General features: G+C 50.4%; 1 protein-coding gene across 2 annotated transcripts in view; it reads right to left on the reverse strand.

Moving 5' to 3' along the window:
- Positions 1–4,387: 4,387 nt before the first annotated feature.
- Positions 4,388–17,131, reverse strand: part of FAM107A (family with sequence similarity 107 member A) — a 36,214-nt gene continuing 23,470 nt past the window's right edge. For both annotated transcript variants that reach the window (XM_082664655.1, XM_082664656.1), the window contains exons 2-4: positions 9,306–9,480; positions 7,330–7,486; positions 4,388–6,841 (exon numbers count right to left, since the gene is read on the reverse strand). In XM_082664655.1, the coding sequence (XP_082520781.1) occupies positions 6,734–6,841; positions 7,330–7,486; positions 9,306–9,480 (440 nt within the window). In that variant the 3' untranslated portion in view covers positions 4,388–6,733. The remainder of the gene's footprint in view (positions 6,842–7,329; positions 7,487–9,305; positions 9,481–17,131) is intronic.

The following is a 17,131-nucleotide window of genomic DNA, read 5'->3' on the forward strand; positions in this document are numbered from 1 at the left end:
GAGGGGTGGATGCCAGACAAGCTTAGGGACTAAGAGAAGTAAATGAGTGGAAATAGAGCTTGGAGGGGTCCGCAGTGACAGATATGACAGAATGAAACTACCAAGGAAAGGGAAAACAATAATTAACTTTTACTGAGTGCTGGCCATGTGCCTGTGCCTAACAAATATTTTATATTTGTTAATTCAGCCCTCAACAGTCTGTAAGGCTGATACTATTGGAACCTTCGTTTAACAGATGAGAAACTCAGAGATGTTAAGTAACTTTTCGAAGGTCACCCATCTGGTGAGTGGCAGAGCCAGATCCCCTACCCAACCCCCAAGTCTAAAGTCTGCCTGACTTTGTGGCCTGGGCTCTTAACAGCCATGCTGTGCTACCTGTCACGATATCCTAACAAGGGGAGAGAGAGGTGGGGAGAGGGAACTTTCATCCCTCGAAATGTGCCAGGCCCTGGGCTAGGTGCTCTGTGTCTGTTCTCTCATGTTCCAGGACCTACCAGGCATATAGTAGGTGCTTAATGTGTGTTTCTCTCCTTCCTGCTCCTTCCCTGAGCTTCCTGGGCCAAGAGCAGGCATGTGGACTCCTGTGTCCCATTTGGCCACTGGCTTCTCTCAAAGCCGTGAATGTCCCTGGGGCCCACTCTGCCTTACCAGATTAGCTTGGGCCGGGCCACCTGCTGGCAGAGAAGGAGGAAGGAGGAAGGTAGATGGCCATTTGGCCTCAGCAGGCTTGCAGAATATTTCCGGCAACAGATGGGAAGGCTTGAATGTGGGTGCTTTGCAAAACTTTCTCCTGAGCCTCCATCAGCAAATGCAGATACGCCAATATAAACGCGCAGGCTCCGGCCAGGTGGATGTGAGTTCACATCTCGCTTTTGCCACCTGCTGGCTGTGTGCTTTTGGGCAGTAGCTTTGCCTCTTTAAACCTCAGATGCTCCATCTGTAAAATGGAGGTAATGACAGTCCTGGGGGCTGAAACGAGAGAATTCATACAAAGTGTTTAGGCCAGTCCCTGGCACAGACGCTAAATGTTCGGTAAGAGCAGATATCATCACCTATGTCACGGATGTGGAAAATGTCGTTCAGCAAGTTGCCCAGACTTGTGACAAGGAGCGATTGGCAGAGGTGGGGCTTGAATCCAGATCCAGGCCCAGAATTAACTCTTTAAGGGCCTGGGACTGACCTTGCAGGGGGAAATGAACAGTTTAGTTCAGGCACACAAAAGCGTGAGCTAGCTGCCTTGGTCCCATGGGAAGCCCTTCCTTGGAGCGGGGAACCCCAGCTAGCTTAGCTGTTGCCAGGCAGCCCAGGAGAGTTGCCAGGGTCCCTCCCTGGGCAATCCTGCTCATTTCTCTTTACAGGTCCTTTCTGGGAAGTGGATGGGCACACTTACTGAGAGGGCCAGATTTGGAAAACAAGCCCAGCCCCGTGTCCTCTCTGGGCGAGTGCCAGCCGATCATCAACTGAAATAACTGTGATGGGCTGAGATGAGGACAGCAACCGCTGGGATGTAGGGGCTCTGTTCTCATGAGGCCCAGCAAAAGGGGGCACCGTAAAACAAGGCCCTGGTGGGAGCAGCGTGGTTGGGTTTGATGGGTCTTTGGGAGCAATGGAACATCAAATGGTTTAGGCCACTGCTCAGCCGCAGGTACAGTTCTGCAAGGGGGCAGGCTGTGATGGTAGATTTTAAAAATTAGTTAATTTTTTAAAATTAATTAATTTATTTTTGGTTGCTTTGGGTCTTCGGTGCTGCATGCGGGCTTTCTCTAGTTGTGGCGAGCAGGGACTACTCTTTGCTGTGGTGCACGGGCTTCCCATTGCAGGGGCTTCTCTGTTGTGGAACACGGGCTCTAGGCACACGGGCTTCAGTAGTTGTGGCACGCGGGCTCTGTAGTTGTGGCTTGTGGGCTCTAGAGCGCAGGCTCAGTAGTTGTGGTGCATGGGCTTAGTTGCTCCGCGGCATGTGGGATCTTCCTGGACCAGGGCTCGAACCCGTGTCCCCGGCATTGGAAGGCGGATTCTTAACCACTGTGCCACCAGGGAAGTCCCCGTGATGGTAGATCTTAACCCGTTCGTTGGCCCCAGAGACTGGTTGGCTTTGGGGGTGGGGGTGTGATATTGGGGATGGGGCCATGTCTATAGTGTGTAGATATTCCTCACCCCAGGACTCATGTCAGTCTATGATGGCCTGCATCTATGTTTATGTTAGCCAAATCTCTCAAGTTCAGATGGACAAAAGGAAGGTGAGATAGGTTCCTGAATCTTGTGTCAAAAGGTTAGGATGGCATAGGGACCCCCTAGGAGCCCTTTCTAAGAGCACAGCCTGGCTCTGGTGGAAAAGATGTAGGCTTTGCCGACAGACGGCTCTGTGTGAATCTCATCTCTCCCCAGGAATTGTTTTGTGATTTCTGGCAAGTCCTTTAGTTTACCCGAGCCTTGGTTTCTTCATCTGCAAAATGGGGAGGATGATACCAAATTGTTATGAGTGGTGACATTGCTGGCTCTCCATAAATGCAGTGATCATTACTGATACCCATTCACAACTTTTTTGAACACCTACTATGTGCAGAGTCCGTCCTGGCTGGGAGTGGTAAAGATCAGCAGAGTCAGAAGGGGTCCCTCTTTTCATGAGGCTTGGAATTTGGATAATCTCAAGTGCGGTGAGGTTGGCCTGCAAAAGCTCCCTTGGAGCACACACTGCAGAACCAGGGAGGGAGCGTCCTTTCTCCTGAGTTCTTCTGTCTCTCTCCCAGGTTTTGTATTTAGTGCTGGTTTGCCTTTGAAGAGGGTGTCTCCACACCCAGACCAGGACTTGTGGTCTGTTGGGTGTGAGAGTGTGGCCTCAGGACTTGTGGTCTGCTGGGTGTGAGAGTGTGGCCTCAGTGAGAACAGGGCTTGCTGCTGTCGGCTCCCATTTAGGGCAGGGTCTGCCATCAGAGCTACTGCTGCAGCCTTGTCCTTCTCCAGGGTCTCCAGGACTGGGTGATGGCCTGACCGCTGCCTTCAGGGATGAGCTAACTCTCTGGATGCCTGGAAGGTGGTGTGGAGGAGCCATGCAGCTCCAATACGAGTTCTGAAGGCACAAGTGCTAGTAGGGCCCAGGAATACTGACAAAAGCCCAAGAAGCCAAAGGAAAGCTTCTGGACCAAATTGACACCTCTGGGCCAGGGTCGACATTGTGGAGGAAGGATTCAAGTGAGTGATGTGATGAGAGGGGCTGAACCTGGGAAGAGGCTGGATGTATTGCAGAAAGAAGAAGAGGGAGAAGGGGTTTCTCATTCACTCATTCATTCAACAAACATTTAGTAAGCACTTTCTACGTGCCCTATGCCCCAAGTGGCCAAATGCCTTTTCTCAAAACCTGAGTGGGATGGGGCTGGGATTCTTTTCCCTGGGGCCTAGATGCCAGCATGGCACAGGCTAGGCCACTTGCTGGCAGGGAAGGAGGAAGGAGGAAGGCCATTTAGGATTCAGCCGTAAACAAGACAGACAAAAATCTCTGCCCTCATAGAGCTGACATTATCGTTAGGAGAGACACACAAGATAAATAAGTAAAATATATGTTAGACGGTGATAAGTGGTAGGGAGGAAAAATAAGGCAGGGAAAGAAGGGATAGGAAGAGTGTAGGTGATGCTGAGATTTTAGGAGGGGCGACCAAGGGGACCTGGTTTAGAAAGAGCATGAAAAAGACCTGAAGAAAGCGAGGGAGTGAACTGTGCGGCTCTGTAAGGGAAGAACACTCCCGGCCAGGAAATAGCAGGTGAAAAGGCTGGGGGGCGGGGGGCACATGCCTGGTGGGTGTGAGGCTGGGCTGGCTGGAGCTGCGTGAGGAAGAGGAGAGCAGTGGGAAGTAGGGCCGAGGTTAAGAGAGCTGGACGTATAGGACCTTCTCGGTCACAGGAACGACTCTATTGGGAGCCAGACGAGTGACAGATCTGCCTTAGATGTTAACAGGATTTTTAACATCTTAACATTTTGACTGCTCTGTTGAGAATAGGCTGTAGGGGGCAGGGGCAGAAGCAGGGAGAACAGTAGGAGGAGGCCACTGCAATAATCCCGATGTTTTATTTCTCACTGTGCCCCCAGCACGTGGCATGTTTCCTGGCACAGAGCAGACACTCAACAAATGCTTACTGAATGACGTGTGAATCAGCGATGCCCAAATACCGGTTCTCAGACTGGTGCCGTGTAGGCTATATGGAAAAAGTGTAGACAAACAGATACCAGGCACTGTTGCTGGGGATCCTGATCCAGTAGGTTTCTGATGGCAAAGAGGAATTTGGCTTTTCAGTACAGTCTGCAGGTAATTCTGGGCAGCAGGGTTGGCCTTCTGTGTCAGCTAGGAATGCTTTTGGCTGCAGGAACAGAGAACAACCAGCAATGGCTTAAACAAGAGGGTTTTATTTTTATTTACAAGAATTCTGGAGGAGGACGGCTGCTGGCATTGGCTTGGTCAGGTGATGACAGGTCAATGTTTCTAAAATTCTCTTGGCCATTTTCTCATTGTAGCAAGATGGCTGCTGTGGCTCCAGGCATCCCATCATCAAGGTAGGAAGAAGGGAGGAGCAGGGAGTTGTTACCCAGTCTGTCTCTTTTATCAGAAAAACATAAGCTTTCCTAGGAGCCCCTGCAGACTTTGTCTTAAATTTCACTGGCCATACCTGGTCACCTGGTCACCCCAAGCTGTAAAGGAGGCTGTAACAGTGAGAGTCTGTATTTACAGCCTCTACAATGGGAGATGGCTGGAGAGAAGGAGTTGGGGCTGACCACTGGGGAGTGATCAAGGGTGTCCGCCATGGCTCCATGGACGACATGGTAGTTGAGTTTCCTTCTACTTCTGGGGCTTTGTCTCCATGATTTGCCACCTCTGTGGAGCACCGATGGGGCCCACAGAGTGAAATCCCAAGCGTTCCCTTGGAGGGGCCTACTTCATCCTAGATACTCAGTCTTGCTTTTCCTGTCTGAACACCACACAGGGGACAGCTTCTTTGGGGAAGGGGTGGCCTTTATTTAGGGACTGTGCATTTTTAGCATTCTCTCACCTGGCAGACATTTAAAACAGTATTACCATCTTCTCACTGAGACTGTCACATTTGAGAGACTTTTAGAGCCGCCGCCCCCCCCACAGGAAAAGGATGATGTCTTTAGTCCCTCTCCAGCCACCCAGTTAGGCCTAAGACCAGGATGATCCCTTTCCTCCCACCTTTGGTCCAAGTATCAAAGGGCATCCCAGCGGTAGCTCTTTCTGGTAGCTCTGTGCCAGTCTTGGGGTGTGAAAGGAAATGCTTTTCTAGCACTGCCCTGCTACCTTGAATGATGGGTTTACAAAGCCAGAGGCAGGGACTTCAGGGGAAAAAGAAACAGGCCCGGTTTAGTCTCTAAATCTTTAAATATGGGATAGGAGCAAAAGGCTGAAACATTTGGTCTCGCGTTGGGAAGGGCGTTTTGAGGAAGAATGGGTGAATTCACTGAAGCTGGCCCAGGTGATGGAAACCAAATAGGGGTGGGTCCCAGGTGCAGAGGCTGGAAATGGGGACTCAACGGGACCGGTTTGGAAGGGTGGCTGTAGGGTCTTCAAACCGTTTTTTATATTTTCAGAAGCCTATTGGAAATCACGTTATAATTTGCTCTTCATAGGCTTCGGGAAAAGGTTTAAAAGAAAAGTTTTGTGGGAGTCTTTGGCTAGAATTGCATCAGTGTGGTAAGAAACGCAGATTGGCGATTACATACATTTCTGGTCACATAACACAATTTGCTAGGCAAGAGCCTTCCCAGGCCTGAGGTCCCTGGGGTGGGTGGAAAATAAGGAGCCCTTGGGGGCTGTGGTGGCAGGTGGGAATCTCCAGGGCAGAGGGCCGTGGGCGCTGTGGGGCAGAGATGGCCTCATTGACCACCCCTGGACGCTCCAGCCTTGCCGGGTACAGTGTGGGCCTCAGCCCAGCAGTCGAGGAGCTTCTTAGCAATGAGAATCTCAGCCCGCACCCCAAATCTACTGACCCAAAAGCCGGTCTTTTAGCAAGATCCCCAGTAATTTATAGGCACTGTGAAGTTTGAGAAGCATTGTTCTAGCCGTCCAGTAGCGGAAGGGCTGCAGCCCTGGCTAGGTGTGGTTACAGGGCCTGGAGAGGGTGGGGCTGTGGAGAGGAGAAGATAAAGGCATGGGGGTGGGGAAAGGCTGGCAGAGTCTGAGAAAGAAGCTGTCGTCGTTAGACAGACCCGTCCTCCCCTCAGGCGGCTTGCAGAGCCGGCATCCCGGGATGCTCTGCTGAGCTGCCCCACACCGGGCTGCAGAGACCACCCCAGGCAGGGAAGTTCTTGGAGACCTGGGAGCTGGGCTGCCCAGAGAAGCAGGGCCCCTTGGGGCCTGGGCAGAACGGACGGCCTGTCCAGCCAGAGATGCCCCTGTCCCTTCTCAACTCTGCCAGAAAAATCTTGGCAGAGCTCAGAAGCCCCCTCAGGGAGAAGTGCCTGGTGAAAGTTTTCCCAGCAGTGGCTTCTTCTTGGAGCAGGAGGGATGAGTACTCAGAACGAAAAGGCTGGGAGCTCAGGAGCCCCCATCTTCGGGGGGTTGGGGGGAGGGCGGCCCTCTGAGACAACGCATTTTACAGAAGTGAGTGTGACCATCACAGATGTGTCAAGACCAGGGGCCCAGGGCTGCCGGCTACAGCAGGGCTGCAGGAAGGTGTGGGGACCAGGGGCGGGCTGCAGGGGGCGCTGGAGCTCCAGCAGCTGGCTCTAAAGCGCTCTCTCTTCACGGGTCAGGGTGGTGATTCTCCGCAGGTTTTCCCTGACTTTAATAAATTCGGGGGCATGGTCCTCTTCCTTTTCTGGTGGTTTTTCCAGCTGAAGGAGAGAGAAACAGAGATGTGAAGTGGGTGGGCTAGGGGAATTCCCATTCTTAAAAGCCACTGGGTTTGGACCAAGGGTCCTCTCTGGGGAAACAGAATGGGGATCAGTTTTGCCCCCAGCCTGGTAGCTGGGGGGAACAGAGCATGAGACTGTTCTCCCCGTGAAGCCTGGTTCAGATTGCTAACCTCGTTTCTACAATGGGAACTCCACCGAGCTCACGGGGCAGTTGAGAGAAGGCAATCAGAATCAGCATGCAATACATTGGGCCCATGAGGAAACTGAGGTTCAGAGAGAGGAAGCCACTGGCCCAAAGTCACGCAGCAAAGGGAGTGGCAGAGTGAGGACTCAGGCCAGGGGTGGACTCCTGGTGCAGTCCCCATTTTGCTCAACCTCGTGGTCAGCTGTGGCCGCATGCGGAGCTCCTCCCTGGGCCAGGACAGTCTTGGAGGAGGCGTGGGCCGGGTCTGGGGGCCCCCACCCACCTGGCTCAGCCTCTGCTGCCGTTTCAGGAGCTCCTGCTCAAAGGGGCACTGCAAGCGCTTGGCCTCCAGTTCCTCCTTCTTCTTCTTGATGAGCTGGTTCCGCCGGCGGTGCTCCAGGACACGCTGCAGCTCCGGCTTGCTGTCCACGCCCAGGCCCCTGGGGTGGCGGGAGGAGGTGGTTGTTAGGAGACCCCCCAACTTCTCCCCACCCAGGGCTACACCCTGCACAGACATCAACCTATACCATTACATCGTGCAATCCTCCTGCTAGCCCGGGGAGGTGAAACCATTACTGTCCCGTTATACAGGGAAGGCTCCTAGGATTTAAGACACGTGTCCAAGTCACCGCTATGAAGGGCCCGAAGGAGGATTTGCACCTACGCCTGTCTAAGTTCAGAGGCCAGGTTTTATGATATTACTGGTTATTTTCTCAGGATGAGTTTCTAGAGGTAGAGCTGCTGGGTCAGGCGCTTTTAAAAGATTTTGGATACATATTCCCATCTTGTTCCTTAGAAAAGATTATCCACTTTATACTTCCGTCAGCAGTATACAAGAGCATCTGTTTCTCCCTATTTCACTATCTGATCTTTTTGTATTTGAGAATCTGGTAGGCAAAAAATATCTGGTTTTCCTTTGTTTCTTTGATTGCTAGTCACATGGACCAGCCTTGGAGATGTTTGCCAGCTACTTGCATTTCTTCTTTTGCGACCTAACCATACCTATCATTTTTTCCTTATGAATTTATAAGAGGTACATATGTATTTTTATCATTTATATTGCAAATATTTCCCCTGATTTGTCTTTAGGCTTTTGTTTAATTGTGGTGATTTTAAACGGGATGACTCTAAAAGGCAACCTGAGAAAATACTCATAATACACAGTCAGCGCTTTGTTTCCGCGGATCAGATCGGTGGTTGGCTGACTCCGGGGATACGGAGGGCTGGCTGTACTAGGCCGTTTTAAATACATAAGGGACTGGAGCATCTGTGGATTTGGGGTTCTGTGGGGGGTTCCGGAACCCACCCTCTGTGGATACAGAGAGACTGCTGTGACTAAGAGGAGGGGGTGGGCACAACACGGAGGAGGCAAAGTGAGATCTGAGGAAGGGATGTTGCGCACAACTGAAAACAAGAATGAAAATCACAGCCAGCGCCAATACCAAAAACGGCCAGTAGAGGGAGCTTCAAAGGCACTGCGGCCTTCGTCCTGGTGCTCTGGCCTCGGAGGGCCGGAAAGCTCAGCCTCCCTCTCCCCTTCCCCACAATCTCTCTCAATAATCCAGTCCCAGCCCTGATGCCCCAAGCCTGCCTTGCTCATTGCATGCTCCTGGCCTCCTTGCTCCACTCATACCCCCTCCACGACTGTGACACCCCTGCTTGAGACCCTTCACAGGTCCACATGTCTCTTCTGGCCTACCTTACAATCTTTGCTCCAGCCACTCTGAGCTACTCGTCTCCTGTCCGTTCGCACATGCTTATCCATCTGCTGGGAACATACTTGCTTCTACCGGCCAGTGTCCCCCTCCTAAGCTGGCTGACTTGTGCCCACCCTTCGGGCCTTGACCTCATGGAGGAAGTGATAGTATCTTGGAACACTGCCTGGCGGCTCCTCTGGGGTCGCAGGCCCATTTATGGCCCCATCCAAGCACCCATCCTACCACCTGGTATGCATCTATCTCCTCTGTGAGGGCAGGAACTGGGTCCCATTCCTTCTTGTAGCCCCAAGTCTGGGCACGGTGCCTCGCACATGGTAAATGCACCTGGAGGGCAGCTACAGGTAGGTAGCTGGGTGGGAGAACAGGGCCTTTGGACCTTCCCAGTGTCTGCTGGTGACCATGTGGGGCGCCCTTTGACCTCCTCAGCCTCTAGGAGCCCCAGGATGACTACCAGGCCTGCCTTTCGTGAGGGGCACCTCCCCGCGCCTCAGCAGGCCTGAGGGGGTGCTTGCCAGACTAGGCAGCCGAACTCCACTCCCACCTCCTGTGATTCATGAGCAGCTCTCGGTGCAGCTCCTGGTGGCTCCGGGAGGCCTTCACGGGGTTCAGCAGCTTCTTGGGCTTGATGAGCTCCGGGTTCCACTCTCTGTATTCTTGCCGGGCCATCAGGCCTCCGATGTCCGCCCGCTCCCTCTGGATCTCCGAGTACATGGAGGCTGTAGAAGTGACAGGGGAGTTGGTCAGAGCTGGGCCCACAGTCTCACCCATTCTGGGCACAGCTGAAGGGCAAGGGTTTTGGTGTTAGATGGATCTCAGCTCACTGTGCGGCCCTGGGCAAGCGACTTGCCTTTCCGAGCCTTGGTTTCCTCATTTGTGAAATGAAGATAATTGAGCCTGTGCACAGGGTTGTAAGGACTGGAGATGATGGCTGTAAAGTGGGGTATAGAAAAGTGCTACTTTTCTTGACCCCTAAAAGTGGGGTCACAAAGTGTATGGGTTGACGCATGCAAATGTTTTTGGCCTGACTTTGAAAAAAAACTTTTCCCTCCTATAAAAGGAATTCTGTTTCTCATTGAGCTTGTATCAGAAAAAGAAAAGGTATTTAAAAAGAGCAATATGTACTTGTTAAGGATAATTTGGATAAATGCAGTGATCAAAAGAAAATATCACCCCTTATTGTCCAACTTCCCTATCTGTAGTTCCAAATTTCCTCATGGACATGTCCAGCTTTTCACTTTCTCCAGACCAAAGAGGAGGGTATGAAATCCCAGGACTGCCACGTCTACTTACAAAGGGGTGAGAGTGGGAGTGGGGATTTTTTTTTTTTTTTTGCGGTACCCGGGCCTCTCACTGTCGTGGCCTCTCCCGTTGCGGAGCACAGGCTCCGGACGTGCAGGCTCAGCGGCCCTGGCTCACGGGCCCAGCTGCTCCCCAGCATGTGGGATTTTCCTGGACCGGGGCCCGAACCCGTGTCCCCTGCATCGGCAGGTGGACTCTCAACCACTGAGCCACCCGGGAAGCCCGAGGGTGGGGATTTTTAAGAAAAAGTCTCAAGAGGGTGACACAGACTGGCCATTAGCTGCATGTAGTATTTAGAGTGAAAATTTAGGCCTTGGCTCTGCTCCCTTCATGAGTCCCACTTTTCTGAGGTTGAGCCTCTACTATACGCTAGGCGTTGGCAGTGTCTGGTCTGTTATATAGTAGGCACTCAATAAATATTTGTTGGCAATTTAAAATAAAAGCTTTGAGGTTGTACAGATGAGAAAACTGATGCTCAGGGAGGTTGGTCTTGGGGAACCAGTGCTTTAAGGCATGTGGTTTCCATGATGCAACTGAGGGGCTGTGTTCCCACTGCATACGTCAGGCTCTAGTCCCCCTCTTAAAAACCACCAACCACCATGTTGCCTGTGGACAGACCCTCACTTCTTCCCTCCCACTGGGAAGAGGATGAAAGCCATTTTCTGCTTGATGAACAGGAGTTCTCCAAGTAAACTAGACAGGGATGGTGGTCTGTGCAAGAACCTGGAAGTGGGTAATAGGTCAGTGGGGTTGGAAAACACAGGAGGAGGGGGTTTGATGGGGTGCAGATTGCAAGGTGACATGTTAGGGAATGTGGGCATCAAAGGGGAGATGATGCTTTGCAAATGGTAGCACACCAGACACGTTTGGCATTTCTCTTATTACCTACTGCCGGGTGCTGTGAGGAGGATTGAGACCCCATTTGTAAAGATGCTGTGTAAACTGAGAAAAGTGTTAATTTTGCTACATCCAAAATATAATAATTAAGTGTCAGAGCCTAGAGACATGGTTGCTAATTTTCTTTCTTGAATTCCCATTCTCAAAACTTCTAAAATGAGAATTCTAATTAATTTTCTTTTTTCAGAAGGCTATTTGTTTTTCAGGTTATATCCTTCTTAATTTTTTGGTCCTTAAAAAATGATTGTGGTAGGGTTTAGTAGTTAGTTAAAAACAAACAGTTGGCTATATCAACTCCCTCCTCCTTTAAAAATGTGGATATTTTCTTAGTCTGAGATTAAGTTGTTTGGGAGCCAGTGTGTTAGAATATCTTGATTCAGATTGGAGTTTGGGGAATTTTTCCCCCTTCCACTGCCTTTTCCCATTACCAAGTCTCACCAGTCCTTTATCTGAGTAATTCTTAGCTACACTCTTTTCTTCCTATGTGCTCAGCTCTCATCTTTCCCAGCCCATTATCACACCACACTAATTGCTTCAGCTCCTTGGCTAGTCGTCCTGCCCTTAATTCCTGTGTGCCCCCAAACCTTCCAAAGCTTCAGAATTTTTTATCAGTCACACCATCTTTAAAACAACTAACTGTATGTTGCCAAAGCAATGAGTTAGGAAACAGAAATAAATTATATAACTTTAGGAAAGGAGAGGGCAGAATTAATATTTGCATAAGATATCACTATATGCACCCAGAATTCCCAAATGGATTAACAGAAAAGCTCTTGGAACTAATGAGAAAATTCAAGTGTGGCCAGATACAAAACAGGTCCACAAAACCAAGAGCTCCTGCATAACAGGAATGGCCATTGAGAAAGTACACAATCATACAATTATTCATTCATCCTACCATATGTTAGAGTTTCTATAATCTGCCAGGTATGGTGGTAGACAGAGATGAACCAAACAGGCAAGGCTCCCACTCCCACAGAGCTGACATTCTGCTAGGGAGGCAGACAGCAAACATGTACACAAACCAACAAAAATAAATGATTGCAAATCGCAAGGAGCCTGCTCAGGGAATTGGGGGGGTGGCGGGCGGCGCTAGGATAGAGACTAACAGGAGGACCCTCCTTCAGCCAGGTGCAGCAAGAGGGCCTCTCTGGGAGGTGACCTTTAAGATGTGACGGTTGAGAAGGAAGAGGGAGCCTGTGTGGGGCAGAGGGAACAGCATGGGTGACTCACGTACCTTGAACAAGCTACGTCTGTTCAGAAAACAAAAAGGCATAGTGTGTCTGCAGTGGCGTGAGGGAGTGACCCAGAGCATGGAGTGAGGGTGGACGGGTGGTTTCAAGTTGGGGAAAGATCGCCTCTGATTTGATTTTAAGAAGGTCATTCTCACTGCTGTGTGGGGGAAAAACTGTGAGCAGGTTTTGAGAATTTTTGATATGACTTTGGTTTCTTTTACTTCCAATGGGCAGCCTCTGTCTTTCCCATTAAATTCGAGGAAAAACATCTGACTGGCCAGGCTGCGGACCTTCATTTCAAAGGTCATCCGCGAGCCAATGAGTTGGCCGCCCCGGGGCCAGTCCTCAGCCCAGCAGGGACCACACAGGATCGTGCTTACAAGGGGGTCCTGCGTTTTCATTTTGCACTGGGCCCTGCAAATTATGTAGCCAGTCCTGCACCCCAGGTCCAATCAATTTGCAGCTCTGGTTCAAGGATCTGCTCTAGGCATATTAAAAAAAAAAAAAAAAAAAAATCAGTGGTGAGGTGTGGGAGATGATGTTTTGCTGAGACCAGGGTGGTGTGGTCACTGAGGCAGGAATCCTGAAGGATGTGGCTGGTTCTTCAGCTCAGAGCTGCAACTTGGGAAAACTGCTGCTGTTGCCAGTTAGGGTTCTAAACTCCAGCAAAACATGTGTGAGATCCATGGACGTGTGTGTGTGGCCCCCAGGGTTTAGACAGCTGCTGAGCCAACCTTCCTGCCTTTAATTTAATTAAAAGAGGCCTCCATGTAGAAGAGCCTCACATAGGTGTTGGAATAAAAGAGGCTGCTCAACAAAGCACAGGAGCTAGGCCAGGAAAATCGGGCTCTCTTGGGGATCAGCTGGGCCCCCTGAGCAGAGGAGGGGTCCATTCTCAGGGCTGCTCTGGCCAGGTCTCTCAGGCTGCTGGGGTGTCCTCAGAGATCCGAGACTTTGGGGGAGGTGGCCGTGATGGGGCAAAGATGTGAGGTAAGTTGAGCGTAAGGTCATCTCTGAAAAGAAAAAGGTGAACGCCCCAAGGAAGAGCTGGCAGGGAAGAAGACCAGTTGAAGAGAAAGTTGAGTAGCTAATGAATATCCTTCACTGGTTGTCAAAGAAAGGCAGAATAATGTTGGAGCCATTAGAACCTGGGTTGAATGCTGGCTCAGCCCGTTCCTAGCCATGGGCAAGTGTACCTATCCTCTGCAGCAGAAGTCCAAAAACTATAGTCTTTGGGTCAAATCCAACCCCTTTGGAACAAAGCCATACCCACTCATTACTTATTGTGTGCGGCTGCTTCCTCTAGAACAGCAGCGTTGAGGAGGTGTGACAGCTGCTCTTTATCAGCACGCTTCTTCATGAGGTTGTTACAAAACAAAGGAGGTGATACTTGCATGGTGCTTGGCAAGTTAGTGCCTAGCACTGAGTCGAGCACTCGGTAAGTGCCGGCTACTAGAGCTGCCACATACAGTGAGGCAGGTTGTGCACTGAACAACTCCAGGGCCTCACTCCTACAGATGAAACTGAGTGGGGCCACCTCGTTAGCCGTTATTAATAAGCACGATTAAAATATCCAACTTCTAGTCTTGGATGGAGCATTCTCCTTAAAAACTGTACTAGTTAAATCAGTGGATTTTAACCCTGGCTGCATACTGACATCATCAGAGGGAGTTTAAAAAATACCAATGTCTGAGTCCTACCCTGGGATTCTGATTTAATTGGCCTGGGAGACAGCTTGGCCTTTGGGATTTTAAAAAACTCCCCAAGGGGGTGGAGATAAGATGGCAGAGTACAAGGACATGAGCTCACCTCCTCTCATGGAAACACCAAAGTCACAACTAACTGCTGAACAACCGTCAACAAAGGAATGCTGGGTGACTGTACCAGCATCCTGGATGGCGACCGAGACCCAGATATTTGGAGCTGCCGGATGTCACATCACATCATGGGAGAGGACTTTCCAAGATGGCAGAGGAGGCCATGGAATTCATCTCTCCCCACAGACACATCAAGAATACACGTACAGGGCTTCCCTGGTGGCGCAGTAGTTGGGACTCCGCCTGCCGATGCAGGGGACGTGGGTTCGTGCCCCGGTCTGGGAGGATCCCACATATGCCACGGAGCAGCTGGGCCCATGAGCCATGGCCACTGAGCCTGCGCGTCCGGAGCCTGTGCTCCACAACGGGAGAGGCCCGCGTACCGCAAAAAAAAAGAATACATCTACAAATGGAACAAGTCTCACAGAGCACCTGATGAACACTAGCAGAGGACCCCAGACACCTAAAAGGATAAGAAAGATCCCCACATAACCGGGTAGGACAAACAAAAGAAGAAGGGAAAAGGAAGAGGAGAGGAAGCAGGATGGGACCTGTGCCCCTGGTGGGGAGCTGAAGGTGAGGAGAGGTTGCTGCATCTGGGGAAGGCCCCTCACCGGCAGGGAGATCAGCTGGGACAGAAGGGGAGCCTTGGGGGCTCGGAGGAGAGCCCAGCAACCAGTCTGTGGCTGTCAGGACAGGGAGAGACCTACACAGATGGTCTGTGCCACAGCCCCGCATGCCCCAGCCTGAGATAGGTGTCCACCGGTGCTCACGGGGGCTGGAACGTGGGGTTTGGAGAGCAGACCTAGGGAGGGGACTGCTGTTGGCCGTGAGAAGACAGCCTGAGGGGATAGGACTGAGGAGCTCCTGCCCTGGGCAGCCTGCTCTCGCTGAGCGCTGCCTCGGCTCCTTCCTGCCCGATGGGCTCGTGTGCTGCGGCACACTCTGGAGCGGACTCTGGTGGGGGGGGGACACACACAAAGGCCGTGCTGAAACCACAGCTGAGCGCTGTGTGACTAAGGGGCCAGGGGCCCTGTGACTAAGGAAGAAGAGCTGAAATCTCTCCTCGTGGCTGTGTGAACCATGCAGATACACGTTCACTGACGGCTTCCTAAATTCAGCACCTGCGAAACATCAGAAAGGACAGCAAGGGCTCCTCCAGCTGGGACGGGTCTGACTTTAGCAGCTGTGGGCTCTGTGGGCACGTACACTTGGGGGCTGGGCCAGGCCAGAGTCTGAGCTGCCTCCACAGCTCCCACCGCGGGTCCAGGTGCACGACTACTGCAGTCCTGGGACCTGACCTCAGTGGACCTGCACCAGTGGCCTGGTGAAAACAACATCTAAGAGTCAACAGGCCAATTGCTGGCATACCCGCAGTTAAGGTGGGACCGAGAGCAGTGCCAGCAAGTGTACTTTGTGAGCCTGTACAACAGGCGAAAGGGGACACAACAGAGCACGTTCACAGGTGAACAGCTCCAGAGGAGGACTACGCAGTGGCTTCTCTACCATTGGGAGTTCTCCAGTCCCATTCACCTCACACTGCAGATCAGAGACACAGCTAAGAAACAGATTTACGGGCCTCTACTCCAACAACTAGGGAGCAGACTCTGCCCCTGACAGGGCAGTGACAACCACAGAGCAAAGGGGAGGCCTCACGCAATAGCCAGGGCAGGCTCTGGTCACCAGAACACCAGTCAAACCCCCTATCAAGGGGATAATGGCACAAGCCTCAGGACCAACCTCACCAACCAGGGGGCAGACACCAGAAGCAAGAGGAACTATGATCCTGCAGCCTGCATAAAGGAGACCACAAACACAGTAAGTTAGACAAAATGAGACAATAAAGAAATATGTTGCAGATGAAGGTGCAAGATAAAAACCTATAAGAACTAAATGAAGAGGAGATAGGCAATCTACCTGAAAAAGAATTCAGAGTAATGACAGTAAAGATGATCCAAGATCTTGGAAAAAGAATGGAGGCACAGATCAAGAAGATACAAGAAATGTTTAAAAAAGACCTAGAACTAAAGAACAATCAGTGATGTTTAAAAAAGACCTAGAACTAAAGAACAATCAGTGATGACAACACAATAAGTGAAATGAAAAATACACTAGAAGGAATCAATAGCAGAATAACTGAGGCAGAAGACCAGATAAGTGAGCTGGAAGACACAATGGAGGAAATCACTGCCACAGAACAGAATAAAGAATGAAAAGAAATGAGGAAAGTCTCAGAGGCCTCTGGGACAACATTAAATGCAACAACATTCAAATTATAGGGGTCCAAGAAGAAGAAGAAAAAGAGAAAGGGCCAGAGGAAATATCTGAAGAGATTATAGTCGAAAACTTCCCTAACATGGGAAAGGAAATACCCAAGTCCAGGAAGCGCACAGAGTTCCACACAGGATAAACCCAAGGAGGAACATGCCGAGACACATATTAATCAAAGTAACAAAAATTAAATACAAAGAAAAAATATCAGTATCAACTGATAATGTTATAGGAATTCCTTTGTGTGGCATTTGTTGTTTTTCCCAATAAACTCTGCAGGCCAGAGGGAGTGGCAGGATGTATTTAAAGTGATGAAAGGGAAGAGCCCACAGCCAAGAAAACTCTACCCAGCAAGGCTCTCATTCAGATTTGACGGAGAAATCAAAAGCTTTACAGACAAGTTAAGAGAATTCAGCACCACCAAACCAGCATTACAACAAATGCTAAAAGAACTTCTCTGGGGGTAGGGGAGAGAGGCCACAACTAAAAAAAGAAAATCACAAATGGGAAAGCTCAATGGTAAAGGCAAAAATACAGTAAAAGCAGGAAATCATCTATATACAAGTATGATATCAAAACCAGTAACTGTGAGAAGAGAGTACAAATGCAGGAAATGGGAATTACATTTGAAATTAAGAGACCAGCAACTTAAAACAACCTTGTGTGTATGTATGTGTATATATAGACTGCTTTATCAAAACCTCATGGGAAATGCAAACCAAAAAACTATAATAGATACACACACACACAAAAGCAACCCAAACACAACACTCAAGATGGTCATCAAACCACAAGAGAATAAAAGAAGAAGGGAAGAAAAAAGACCTACAAAAACAAACCCAAAACAA

This window comes from Grampus griseus (assembly GCF_964374135.1).
Source record: "Grampus griseus genome assembly, chromosome: 10".
In the NCBI taxonomy this organism is placed as follows: Eukaryota; Metazoa; Chordata; class Mammalia; order Artiodactyla; family Delphinidae; genus Grampus; species Grampus griseus.